This window comes from Lissotriton helveticus, chromosome 7, assembly GCF_964261635.1.
Source record: "Lissotriton helveticus chromosome 7, aLisHel1.1, whole genome shotgun sequence".
NCBI classification, from domain to species: Eukaryota; Metazoa; Chordata; class Amphibia; order Caudata; family Salamandridae; genus Lissotriton; species Lissotriton helveticus.
In genome coordinates this window covers 1,296,848,980-1,296,863,541 of record NC_136068.1, presented here as the reverse complement: position 1 = coordinate 1,296,863,541, position 14,562 = coordinate 1,296,848,980, and the positions used below count along the sequence as shown (strand labels likewise).

The 14,562-nt window shown below is 45.2% G+C and overlaps 1 protein-coding gene across 3 annotated transcripts in view; it reads left to right on the top strand.

The window, feature by feature from the left end:
* The window catches only part of FBF1 (Fas binding factor 1), a 596,028-nt gene that overhangs the window by 114,230 nt on the left and 467,236 nt on the right, over positions 1-14,562 (top strand). For all 3 annotated transcript variants that reach the window (XM_078654557.1, XM_078654558.1, XM_078654559.1), the window contains one exon: positions 12,446-12,526. In XM_078654557.1, coding sequence (XP_078510683.1) covers positions 12,446-12,526 — 81 coding nt within the window. The remainder of the gene's footprint in view (positions 1-12,445; positions 12,527-14,562) is intronic.

The following is a 14,562-nucleotide window of genomic DNA, read 5'->3' as shown; positions in this document are numbered from 1 at the left end:
ATGATGGCATCTTGCATATTCGTGGTATCTCACGCAAGACTGCAAATGCGTCCACTTCAAGAGTGCCTAGCACGCCAATGGAACAGGCTCAAGGTCAACTGACAGACCTAGTGTTGGTAGACGGTCGGACTCATCGTTCTCTGCAATGGTGGAACACCAAAAACCTTTCCAAAGGGCGACCGTTTCTAGAACCAGTTCCACAAATAGCCTTGACAGCGGACGCATCGCTCTCCGGCTGGGGAGCCCACCTCCTGCATCACACCATGCAAGGCAGGTGGACACTGCAACAAAAGCTACTCCACATCAATCACCTACAAGGCAGGTGGACACTGCAACAAAAGCTACTCCACATCAATCACCTAGAGTTACTAGCTGTGTTTCTAGCCCTAAAAGCTTTTCAAACTCAAGTGTCAGGCAAAGCTGTCTTAGTCGCACAGACAATATGACAGCTATGTACTACATAAACAAACAAGGAGGTAGACACTCTCTGCAGCTCTCTCAGTTAGCACAGCAGATATGGAGATGGGCTATACCATTAAAGATCTTCCTATTAGCCCAACACGTCCCAGGAGTACAAAACACTATGGCAGATCTGCTAAATCGACAAACTAGCAAATCCACAAATGGGAACTTCATCCACAAGTTCTTCATCCGTTCTTTCAAATGTGGGGACAGTCTCAAATAGACCTCTTTGCCACCCACGAAATCGCAAAATGGCCAAACTTTGCCGCCAGAAACCCACACCCATTGTCCAAAGGCAATGCAATATGGATCAACTGGTCAAAACTATTTGGTACGCTTTTTCTCCTCTCCCACTACTTCCATTAGTGGTACGCAAACTACAGCAACATTCCCTAACGCTCATCCTAATCGCTCCAACTTGGGCCAGACAACCGTGGTACACCACGCTGTTGCAGATGTCTGTAGTACCACACCAAAAACTAAACCTATCTCCACGCCTATTAACGCAGAACCATGGAGAGATCAGACACCCGGACCCAGCTCAGCTCAACCTAGCGATCTGGCTCCTGAGGTCATAGTTTGGTTACCTCAACCTTCCCCCAGAATGTATGAACGTTATCAAAGAAACTAGACGCCCCACCACTAGAGCATGTTACGCTGCTAAGTGGAAAAGGTTTGTCATATACTGCCAGAACAACCAAATTAATCCTTTAGACGTGTCTATTCGACAGATCATTGGATATTTATTGCACCTTCAAAGTGTAACTTAGCCTACACGTCTATCAGGTTACACCTTGCGGCCATTGCGGCATACTTGCAAAATAGGCAACATCTATCTCTTTTTAGAGTGTCAGCTATTAAAGCTTTCATGGAAGGACTCAAAAGAATAATTTCTCCCAAGACACCGCCAGCACCAGTGTGGAATCTAAATGTGGTTCTCACAAGGTTAATGGGACCTCCCTTTGAACCATTACATAAATGCGAATTGCAATTTCTAACCTGGAAAGTAGCTTTCCTAGTAGCCATTACGTCTCTCAGAAGGGTTAGTGAACTACAAGCATTTACCATTCAGGAACCCTTTCTGCAAATGAATCATAACAAAGTGGTTCTTCGTACTAATCCAAAATTCCTTCCAAAAGTCATTTCCCCTTTTCATCTAAATCAATCTGTTGAGCTGCCCGTATTTTTCTCGCATCCTCAAACAGTCGTAGAAAGAGCTCTACACACTTTAGATGTCAAGAGAGCATTACTGTACTACATTGAAAGGACACAAACTTTTCGTAAGACAAAACAACTTTTTGTGTCTTTCTCACCGCCACATAAAAGGAATCCCATTTCAAAGTCAGGGATCGCTAGGTGGATTGTTAAATGTATACAAATATGTTATCAAAAAGCCAAATGCACATTAACAATCCCGACAAAAGCCCATTCTACCAGGAAGATAGGGGCTTCAATGGCATTCTTAGGGACCATTCCCCTAGATGACATATGCAAAGCAGCTACATGGTCTACACCGCACACATTCACAAAGCATTACTGTGTAGATGTGCAAACTAAACAATTAGCCACTCTGAGCCAGGCTGTACTAAAAACTCTGTTTCATACAACTGCAACAGATACTGGTGGTCGCGCTAGGTGTGGGAACTGCTATGTAATCTATGCATAGTGTGCAATCTGCAGCTCATATGCCTCGAACGGAAAATGCTACTTACCAGTATGCATCTGTTCTTGGCATGTAGAGCTGCAGAGTTGCACACGCCCACCCGCCTCCCCGGCTACCTTTATCTGTTCCAGTATTATGTTAATTAGATACATATCACATGGACATCACTATCTCTTATACAGCTCCATCACTTCCCTAATGGCGAAAAACAATCTGGGGATGGAGCCGATGACCATGTGCAATATCATCCAAAGGAGGAGTCACCTATCCGGTGAGATCCAAAGACTTTTCTACAACAAAACAAACCGCAAACATCCTGGCCCAACACTAGGTGGCAATCTATGCATAGTGTGCAACTCTGCAGCTCTACATGCCAAGAACAGATGCATACTGGTAAGTAGCATTTTCCTTCTGGCTTGGTGGCGTACTTTCAGTAAAGTCAAGTATTACTTTTGAATTCTTTGGCATTAAAATGTTTATTATTGTTTACATTAATTCAATCTGAAGTTACGCATGGTCGTATGAGCAAAATTCTCCTCACAGATCACTTGCCGGCGACTCCTCCAGCACACTAGTGCTATCTGTGAAAAACAGCACTAGCATTGTGTGTGAAAACAGGGCACGATCATCATCTGTGAGTACACTAGACTGGGTTTATCCTAGAGGCATTACCATTGAATATGCGGCGTTAGCACTAATTCAGTGTACTTATAAATAAAGCTGTGTGTGAGAGCACTGCACTTCCATTGTGTGTGGGTACACTGCAATGTCATTATCTGTGAGCACACCACACTAACGGTGCCTGTGATCGCACCACAACCAACAATACACAAGGGCCGACCCATATGCCCAGACTGTAAGCCATACACAATGGTCCTGTGGGTTACACTTTGTCCATAGATGTGTCACACCAAGGGCACCGCATCCACGCCAGGTGTGAGCAGGAGGGAGGTTGGTGGACTGGTGGGGGTCTGCAAGGAGTGACAATTAATTACTCAATAGCTATGTGTTCCGTTGTGGTTGGTGGTGGCAATGCCTCTTTGTTCTCAAAACTTCACTAGCTTTCAAAACAAGATAATCCGCCTAGCATTCCAAAAAGTAGCTAACCGGGTAGCCGTTTAGCCACTTAGCAAGCAATCCTCCAAGTGACGCTGTCACACACACCGAACATGGGGCAGTCACACACAGGCACAATATGACCCCCCCCATCAGCATACGCAAAGATTGTCCTCTACAGCTCATAAGAATTGGCAATTTCTTAAATGATAAATTCAATCGTATTGCTTTATTAACCTTCCTGCTTCCTCAAGTTTGCTTGAAAATGCACCATTTGTCCACTCCTTTTTTCAAAATTTGCTTGGGGGGGAACCCCCGAATTCCCCATAGATTGTTCGGGCGCCTCACTATGCTCGCTCGCCATAGGGCAGTACAACAATAATTTTACGCCTTTCCACTTTCAAATGTCACCAGCCGTTACTGTCGTTAAGGCAGAGTCAATAATAGTAAATCTCCACTTGTCCTGACGAAATTGTAGGTTGATATTTTATAGTCGATAATGTGAAATACAACCGATCATCTCTGTCTGTGTGTAAGTTAGTTATTGATGATGTAAACCAGAAGTTGACCCATAGGTTTCCTACCTGTAAGTCAAACGGTGGCGTGGTGCCTCTAAACTGGCACTACTTACTGCCTCTAGCATAGTGATTAGTGTATGACATCATCTACAATGTGCTGGATTCAATAGTTGGGATCAAAGTTTCCTAATACAAACATTAGTAAAATTGCTCCAGAGACTTTATCGGGTGCTCTGTTCGTTGTGCGAATGTTAGAACTCATCCCATGAAGAAGTGCATGGTTTGCACGAAACACTTCGAACATTATTTGATTAAATACACTGATGTTCACATGGGCGTAGGAACTGTGGGGGACGCGGGGGACATATCCCCCCCAGATTTTGGAGTGGGGCGGACACGGGGGACAAGGGGGGGGGGACGAGGGGTCAAACAAATTTCCCATCTACCTCCTGAGAGGGAGATTGGCAGGCCATTAGCGCGCGAAAAAAAGTGCGAGAGGTGCTGCGTGACCTAATGGCCCTGCACTTGACCTGGCGCCTCTCCAGGTACCTGTCTGTGAGCCGCCATAAGGTGCCGTCAGAGGCCACTCGCCCCCCTGCCTCTGCCCTTTTGAACTCTTTGTGAGGCTCCGGGCATTATTTCGTTCTCACCTCTGCTGTCTGCAGCCAGTGCTCTGGTTGATTTGCTGGCCTCGGACTCCTCGCCCTGTGCCTGTTGCCTGCAGGCAGCAGCACGCTCCCTAAAGTGTGAGGTCCCTCCTGCGTGAGCACCCATCCCATTGAAATGACTGACGTTCTGTTAACTTGTAGGGCTGTTACGCTGCATTGCCAGGGGCGCCTGGTGACATTTGAAAGTGGTGGGGGTGTGGGGTGTACAGGTTGTGGCGAGCGAGCGCAGCAAGCGAACCTGACTTGCCCTGCTAATGGCTGAAGGGAATAACAAAATGTGCATATGACATTACCATGCAAAAATAACTGCTCATTTTCCCCACAGGCTGCTTAATGCTGGATAGAGTCAAAACACAATTATCTTCATGTAATCACCGGAGTGCAATAATTTGGTAGGATGCTTTTCAGTACGCATTCACGAGGCCTGCCTTTACATATAGAGCAGGCGAAACAGAGATTTGGCAGAGAAAGCGCACTATTGATTTATGGCACTCTCTTCAAGTACCACAAGCCTGATCCCTCACCAGCACGCTAGTCCTTTTTTTCACCTCCTCAGAGCCCAGTTGTGTTCTCTTCAGGCGCGGTTCGTCCATTGGGGCTTGGGGGCGTAGCCCCCCATGCCCGAAGCCGCCTGCAGCTCCCTCGACGTTTTTGAGTTAAGACTGTGACAATCATGTCAATGAATCAACATGACGTCAGACCGCCGGGCGGGCGTCATGTTGATTGATTGACATTTTTTTGAAACTTGTTTTTATTGGCATTTAGTTATCTGAACTTGTTGATTGATTGACATGATTGTACAGGCGGCAACACAAGTGCGCATGCGTGGGGACGGAGGGTGAATTTTTACCCGTGCCCACGCATGCGCACTTGTGTTTTTGCGGCGTTGCGCATGCCCATTAGGAGCCCTAATTCGCGTGCTGCGGGCGAGAAGGTACCTGTGCCCCTGGCGCCAGGATTGGCCAGGGGCGCTGTGAGCCTGTGACGTGTGGGGAGCAGAGCCCAGAGGTGGCGCGGACCGGGACCGGCAGCAAGGTAAGAGTGTGTGTTTTTCTTTTATTTGAAAGTGTTTGGTGCGAGCGTGCGTGTATGCATGAATGTTTGGTGGAGAGTGTTGTGAATGGATGTGTTTGTGTGTATGCGTGTGTGAATACATTTCTTTGAGTGTTGTGTATGTGGGTCGGGATCGGGGGGGGGGTCGCCGCCGGCCTGAGTGGCCTGGGGCCCGCACTCGCAAATCAGTTTGCGCCTCACCACTGTAAAATGTCACCAGCCGCCCCTGGTTCTCTTCACACCTCCTTGTGATTTCTCTTTCTGAACGCACCTACCCCACACTCCTTTCCATCCTCTTGAATTCTGTCTCCAAACTCTGCTTGCCCTTTGATCTACAAAGATCCTTCTCTCGGTCCTCTACGTCTCTCTATTCAGCTCCGCCTCGCTTCGCTCGGTGATGCGGATCCCTCTGCCCCTTCTTTAGCTCAAATGTACCTCTCCGTCTGCACACATCTGTGCACAACCGACGGGTCAAAAGCTGTGACCTTGGATTTCACAGAGGGTCAATGATTGTAAATATCCTTACAATCATTTTGCTAACAGCAGAAAAGGGGCAAGTGCTCTGTTTGCATCAGTTCGCCCCATTCCAAATAGGCCTCACGAAAACCTTTGCCATCTGCCAAATTTCAGGGCAGCCCTGACAGCCCTTTCGAAAAATATAAATGCACACACAGATACATGCATATACACGCAGAAATGAACGTCAATAGCATGTGTTTGCATATGTATTATTCATTCTAGGCCCTATTGCATTTTATTAATCAGTGGTCCGACAAGTGTAAATTATTAGTTAACACAAAGTTGTGATAATCGTAAAATGTCCCGTAATCATCCCTGGCCAATAATTATTCCACACATTACAAGCACCTCTCCAACACACGTTTAGCAAGGGATGGGGGTGGGTGGGACGAGGGGTAGCAGGGAACGCTAGGGATTGGGGAATTACCAGTTATCGCTAGTAATAATGACAACCATAATAAAGGAATGTAATTCCAGACATTGCAGTACCGTCCGCGTGCCACCTCTCATTGGGGCACTGAGGCTGGCGCAGGCTTTGTGGTCACGTGCCTGGGTTGACGCGCAGCGGCCGCTTCAACTCTCTCCTCCGGTTCAGCAGCACAATAATCACTCCGAGCCCGTTTAACTATTCCTGCTTTCAAAATATTCAGTGCAGACAATACCTTCAGAGTTCAGGATATCTTTAGCCTTGTTAAATCAGACCTTGGGATGCAGTTTAGAAAAATATGCAGTCACGGCCGGCATTACGGGCGCAGGCGGGTGGGGGGGGAGAAGTGGAAATGGGGTCTTCGCCGGTGTATGGGGGGCTCCAGTGAGCTGTCCAGCAATGACATTACACAACATAATACAATGATGCAATGCAACCAGTGCGCTGCTGAAAGGAGGAGCTGTGTCGGCTTAGATGTCTCATCATGTCACAATCTCAGTGCTGTTTAACTGGGTGCGCACTCATGTATTATGGGCTTAAAATAAACAACAACAGACTTACTGCTGCCATCTACGTTATATATGTGTTGATGTACATATCACTGCTGACTCAGCATTTCATCCTTCTGAGGTCGCTATACTGAACACCAGGCGCTGGATGTTGTGCAATAAAATTCGATTCATAGTTCCTGGTGCCATTTACATATAATTTGGTCTATTGCTTTAAGAGATTAATAGACTCTATCCACACACTGACATGCACAAGCATAACCTCTCCCCCCTCCCTCCAATCCCATAGGTTACAACATTACAGTTGCGTCGAGGCCAGATGGAGGGGTGTAAATATCACCGGAACCCCAAGGCCGCTTCATTGGAGAAAAACACGAGTTATCCAATAGGCGGCTCTCTATTATTTGTTTGAAGCAAGTTGCACTCAAAAAATGTTTCCCCAGAAGAAAAGCGTTTTTTTTAAAAAAACAATGCAACATACATAAAGAGATGATGGACTCAGTTGACCTGCATAGAATAGCGAAATAATTTGTCCTCTGCAATGAACGGCGCAAGAAATTTGGCTTTTCAAAATAAAGTTCATAATTTTAAAACAGATTCCTGCAGTAAGAAAAACAATTTCTAATTTGTCCGATTGCATTTTGAGATGTAGGAATGTCGCTAAGAGCGTTTAGTTTATTATTCCTTTTTTTGTCCCGCCTTTGTTTTCTTGGTGCATGAAGATTCAAGATTCATATACATATGGTCTTTATTGTGAATGTAAATAAAAATAAAGCATACTTGCAGACTGACTACTTGCCAGCGTTTCTCAATATTTCTCTTCATAACTATGCAATTGCATACGTTTAACGCGCGTACGGTCTCGCACAATGGGCGATTTGTATAGGGTCACTGGAAAGTCCACAAGGTTGTCCCTGTCCCCCCCGAAATTTAGTGTCTCCTACGCCCATGGATGGTCAAGCTGTTGCTTTCCCAATAAAGCGCTGAAACATACCCTCTAGTAAGTGGCTTCTTCGAGGGGACACCTCTATTCTTGGATTTATACACGGCCAGTCCTGACGTGATGAGAGCCTTGCCACAGTGCAGCGGACCGATACTGACGCCAGGCATACAGTGTATGTACGGATATGAGGGGTGCGGAGAAAGGTTTACAAGGCAGCTCGGTTTTATCAGGACATGCCATGGACCCACTGTGGAGCTAATCTGTTCTGATATGGCATCACACAGACGTCTCACATGAGGAGGACTTCAGAGCACTAAGAGGACCGTCTGGCAGCAGTGCCGTCCACGCCGAGTGGGGTGGGTCCACAGACTTTATCAGGTGCTCTGTTCCTTGTGCGAATGTTAGAACTCAGCCCATGAAGAAGTGCATGGTTTGCACGAAACGCGTTGGCGCATTATTTGATGAAATGCACTGATGTTCAAGCTATTGCTTTTCCAATAAAGCGCTGAAACTCACCCTCTAGTAAGTGGCTTCTTCGAGGAGACACCTCTTTTCTTACCCGGATTGTAAGAACATGTTGCATTCTGGGAGTCGTGGTGCGCAGACACACAACGCGCCACAACAGGTGAGCGGAATCACATGGGGGAGGAGCGGAGTGGCGCCTACATCTACAAGCGGCAGGCAGGCTTTTCGAGACATTTCGTCAGGTGCTGGGCGCTGAAGAAGGCCACTGTGCCGAAATGCATTCGCCGCCACCAGACGGCCATTTGTTTGAATAAAACCCCTCCTTACACTTCCCCTCTGGGCTGCTGCGTCTTTTCTTCTTTTGAGGAGGGACTTTTCTGCACATATCCAAGCGCACAGCCAGAGGCGCATTGCAGCAAGCCCCTGTCACAACTTGGGTCCGGACTTCACTGGCCAGCCTCACGGCTTCTTGTTCTTGTTTCCAGTAATGGACTGGTCCGGTACCCGTCCCCCTTGCAGGGTGATTCAGAGTGGTTGAGGTTGCATACCTCTCTTCGGGCATTATGCCCCTGCTCTACACTTCGCTTTGCTGGAGGGACTGACAGTCTGAGGGGGCACAAGGAGTGACTTTGTTCAAGAAACTACTCGAATTAGCCCATCAAATCCTGCCGCTTATTTCTTCGCCTCCGACCCATCACACCATTTGGAACAGCAGTTACCCTTCCTCATTACACCGACCCGGATTGTAAGAACATGTTGCATTCTGGGAGTCGTGGTGCGCAGACACACAACGCGCCACAACAGGTGAGTGGAATCACATGGGGGAGGAGCGGAGTGGCGCCTACATCTACAAGCGGCAGGCAGGCTTTTCGAGACATTTCGTCAGGTGCTGGGCGCTGAAGAAGGCCACTGTGCCGAAATGCATTCGCCGCCACCAGACGGCCATTTGTTTGAATAAAACCCCTCCTTACACTTCCCCTCTGGGCTGCTGCGTCTTTTCTTCTTTTGAGGAGGGACTTTTCTGCATATATATATATATGGAGAAACAATTAACCAAAATGTTGTTATTTATAAACGCTTTATTGACGACATTTTTATTTTGTGGGAGGGTAGTGTGGAGAGTGCAAAAAGTTTTACAGAACAGCTAAATGAAAATTCGTTGAATCTCAAGTTTACTTGCAATGCAAACAGGGAGAGCATACAATTTCTGGATGTAGAACTATTTGTAGAGAATGACAAAATACAAACATGCACTTATCGTAAGCCCACAGCGGGCAACGCAATCCTCCACGCCAATAGTTTCCACCCGACACCACTCAAACAGTCCATCCCATACGCAGAATGCCTCAGGATGACATGCAACTGCAGCACCAATGAAGGGTTATCAGAAGCAAAAACTAATCTGTTTACGAGATTGAAACACAGGGGATACACTGACAAAACATGCAAAACTGCGGAAGTAAAATGCAGCACTAAAAACCGACATGAGTTACTATTCCCAGAGGTGACAGAGTCTGGAGCCCGAGCACAAGAAAGGCAACCCCCCAGGTTAATCACGGGTTTCAATCGCCACCACGCCAACCTTCGAAAAATACTTAGAAGGCACTGGCCATTGATCCGAAATGACACAACCATAGGGAATATAATGGGTGACAAACAATTAGTATCGTTCAGAAAAGCCAGATCTATGCGTCAACAATTGGTTCACAATGCTCCAGCTATACAAAAACAGAAAAACTGGTTTCAGTCACAAAAAGGTTTAAAAAAATGCACAAAATGCAAAGCCTGCAATCATGGGAAAAACACAACGAGCATCACTGTACCCTTCCGTAAGCAACCCTATTCCATCAGAGAACACTACACATGTAAAACGGAATATGCCGTATACGTGCTTACATGTGTATGTGGCAAACAATATGTAGGGTCAACTATCCACCCAGTGCATGTAAGAATCTTGCAACACCTGAGGGCTATCACAAATAAGGACCCAGCCTACCCAGTAGCAAGACATATCCATGAGACACATGGAGGAGACGCTAAAGGTCTGACATATTTTGTCATAGACAGCATCCCAAGGAATATAAGGGGCGGTAACCACAAGCTTGCGCTACGCCGCCTGGAATCCAGATACATTATCTTACTGAATTCCAAGATCCCCTCAGGGCTGAACGCAGATGAAGCCCTAAGTGTGCACATCTAGAGCAGCCTACCTCTACTTTACCCTAGTACCTAATAACAACGACCTAGATTGCGCCATCACTGTAAATAATATTCACGATCAGTCACATGGAGTCTACACCTAACAACCACACCAATCACTACGTCATAATACATAGTCCCCGTGTATTGTATTAAAGAATTTACCCACATCACAGGAGGGTTTACATTTAACACAAAGAGAGTAATTGCGCACTAGCGCGGTATTTAACCTCCATATGTGTTATAAGCGGGTGTTTTTCTCAAAAATAAGAAGGTTCACGTAGACAAACACACTCTTCACTTACCGGCTACACGAGGAGGGACTGTCAACACAGTAACATGTTCTGACTCTGCCACTAGGCCAGCAAACCGATCACCGGTAAAACCGAGCCTTTTTGTACAAACTCACTGTGTAAACCAATCCCGGTCATGAGAGTGACACACCCATATTACAGATACGCCCTAACAGCAATGACGTATACGTAGGAACAATACGTAGGGTGTAATGGCTAACACTTTGACATGTGGGAAATGTAATTAATACAACACAGGGCTCATCAATGTATACAATACAAAATAACTAAGTGTGGTATTTGAAGTATTATGATGCATTCGAAACCCGAGTAAGTCTAAAACATGATGGTAATGTTTAGAGAACGTACAAATTGACTTGACATTTGGTAATTGATGCATTCGCCAAAATATGTTAAATTCATGAGATTGGTCACGTATACATGTGGGTGTAACCCAAGTCACCATGGTAACAAACCAATGCCAATTAGTGATGTTAATTATGACTCATGTGATTATGTAACATGTATATATAGCGCAACATTCAGGGGTCAGATGTTAGTGAGCAAGGCGGGAGTAGCCGCCGAAACGCGTCTGAGCAGAAGCTGATGTAAGAAATAAAAACCCTTGAACTAAGATACACAGAGTCAGCGCCTTCTTTGATGGTGAAGTTTGGTTTGGTGTCAATATATATATATATATATATATATATATATATATATATATATATATATATATATATATAGCAACCTCCGTCTCCTCGCGCACTCGTTCTTCCACGACTACGCCTGCGAACACAGACACACAAAGCCTATATATATATATATATTTTGTGTGTGTGTGTGATATATATATGTGTGTGTCGCTATATAATATTGTGTGGCTTGACATCCTCACTATAGTTTAAATGTTGCTCAATGCTTCAGCGACACACCGGTCTTGCTGTTGAATGACCTACAAAGAACACTGCCGTACAGCTCTTGGAGCTCTGCAAGAAAGGATGCATGAGAGGAAAAGCTAATTTGGCTCTCCTTACCACAGTATTAAGAGTGGTCGAAGGACAAGTTGGTAGATATCAGAACAGAAGTAAAACCAGAGTGGTAAGCTCTTCGATGCCTCTTGTACTGTTGAGTCATGAATTATTTTACAATTGTTTTCTATCTTGGAGGTAGCACACACTTTTCAGCGGTCTAGTTAGTTAAATCCACTGCAAAGAATGTGGGGGATACGGCTGCTGAAAAAGTCTGTGATCCCTTATTACCTTTCACGAGTCTCAGACTCTTCATTTTCAGGCCTCTGAGCCATTGACTGATTGCTCAGATAGCAGACAATGTATGCAGCCCTCATGCTTATGATGCATTTCCATCTTTCATTGGTAAGTTATACAAAGCTTGAAAAATATTTTATTTTTTTGTTACCACTTACAGACCCTAGAAATTAAGCAAAGAACCCAAGATAAACAGTTCAACTTGTTATCTATGATTGAGCACCATGAAAACTCATCTGTGAAGTGCGAAACTGTAAAAGATACTGCAGTTTGTGGCCTTGGTTGTAAGGGGAACATACAGCCCTGAATGTGGGGTTTTCTGGGCTCACTCGCTATGATTCACATCTGCATAAGATCACTTGCTAGTGCAGGAACACTTAATGTACCATTCTTACTTCTCCATAGAACTATCACAGCTGACTGTGAAGAAACCGCTCTCAGCTCCCGCAGACACCAGTCGCCAATACAGAAAGCTCTCCTTCGATGGTAGGTTCAGTCTGTGTCCTGGATGAGAATGTGTTTGTGTACATGATTTGAGGCCTGTGTTGAGGGCCTTTGTGTGTCTGTGTTCGGGTGCTCTCTCTGCATGCAACTTATTGGTGTTGCAGAGCTCTGGGTATTTTAATCAAGTCCGTTTTAGAAGCCGGCATCCTTTTGATGCAGGCCAGATCTCGAGGCTTGAGGAGAGTGGAGCAGTCTCCTTCTGATGAAGAACAGGTTTTAGTTGCTTGAGATGAGTGGGCCTACTTCCTTTTAAGGATAGATTTTCACTTTTGACGGGAGTGGGCTTGAACTCAGTTTGATGGTAGACGTCAGGTCTTGTGGCCCATTGAGAGTTGACTTGCATTCTTCAAATGGTGGAGGATAGGAATTGTGTCCTGTGGAGCGGGGACCTGCCTCCTTCAAGTTGTAGAGGTCATATCATGGGGGTCTCAATATCATGAGCCAGCCCTCCTTAACAAAGTAGCTATCCGGTCCTCCTAGCTGCAGAAGATTGACGCTATCATCCTTTAGTTAACAGCGATCTAGTCTTGCATGCCTGACAAAAGCAGAACTGCCTTCAAAACTTAAGAGGTCAGGCCCTACTGGCTGTGAGGAAAGCAACCCCCATCCTATATGGAGGGTCATCTTTAGATGCCGGCGCATCATGGACCTGCCTTCATCATATAGTGGACAAGTTTAGGACTTCTGGAGTGACTAACCCTGTCTTCTTTTGATACTTTCAGTCATGTCCTGGGTCCCTTAGACGAGTTGTCCTCCTTTCGATGGTAGAAATTAAGTGCTAGGGGGCAGAGGAGTGTGGACATGCCCTCCTTTAGATGGAAGAAATGTTGTCATCTTAAGAGTGTGTCTCCTTTCTTTACATAGAGGTCAGAGAGTGGAGCATGCCCTCCTTTAGACAGTAATGGGCACGCTTAGTGTCTGTAAAGAGTGAACCTGCTATCCATTTGATAACTACAGCTGAGTTCCTATGGCCCAAATGAGAATTAACTTGGATCCGTGAGATATAGTTCAGGCGCTAAAGACCTATATATTCATGAATGAACCCCATAATTTATATTGTAAGAACAACAATTGGTCGAGGCATACCTCTTTTAGATACCAAAGGAAATAAAAAAGACTCTTCAGATTAATTTACTGAGTCACTAAAAAGATTTTTTCTTTATGATTACTTTAAACAAGGGAGTTAAATACTCTTCCAACATAGACAAAGACAAAACAACTGATTTCAAGAGACAACATTTCTTTATATATTAGTTATAAATATTGCATAATCAACAGCAAAATGGCTGTTGAAAATGAGAAGTGCAAGGAAAGTGCTCATGTGCAAGGTGGGTAAAAAAAGGGAAAATCAGAAAAGCAGTAGTTGGAAAACATGGTATCTTAATTTCACATAGACAGCACTTATTACAGTGATGCTGAGAGAGTAAAATCAGTGTTCCTTGGCCTGTTTACAACATAATTTAGTTCTATTCTCCCATGTCCATTTTACAAGATGATGCTACTGTTATTTAAAAATGCATCATCCACTTGCGGGAAGGACAAGTATATTCCTGGCCATAGAGTGAGGGGTGTCAACTTTCCGACCCGACTTAAGCGCTGAGGGTGAATCTAAACCTCTGCATGCTGGTCTTCGTCAGAACAATGACAAATGAAAGAGAGAACTGTCATGGGTGCCTGAAAAGGCAGGCCAGGTCTGTCCAAAGGTCCCGGTAAGTGGGTGGTCCTGAGTATGAGAATGGATCAGATCAAGAGAGTGTGTGGTCAACACACTTTGAAGGAACCGTGTTGGTTCCAGAAGTGAGTGTTTAATCGAGCCAACAGAATGACAAGTGAACGAGAAAGAAGTTTTCTATATAACCAAAGATAGAGTTAATACAAATAGATCCAATCTTCAGTAACATTAAAGTGACTACATGCACCTACATGCGTCATCTTAAAACCGTGCCAAACTGAAATTGTTTTTCGTTTCCCTACATGTTTATAAGCGAATCCACCTTAGTGGAAAAGACAAATATTAC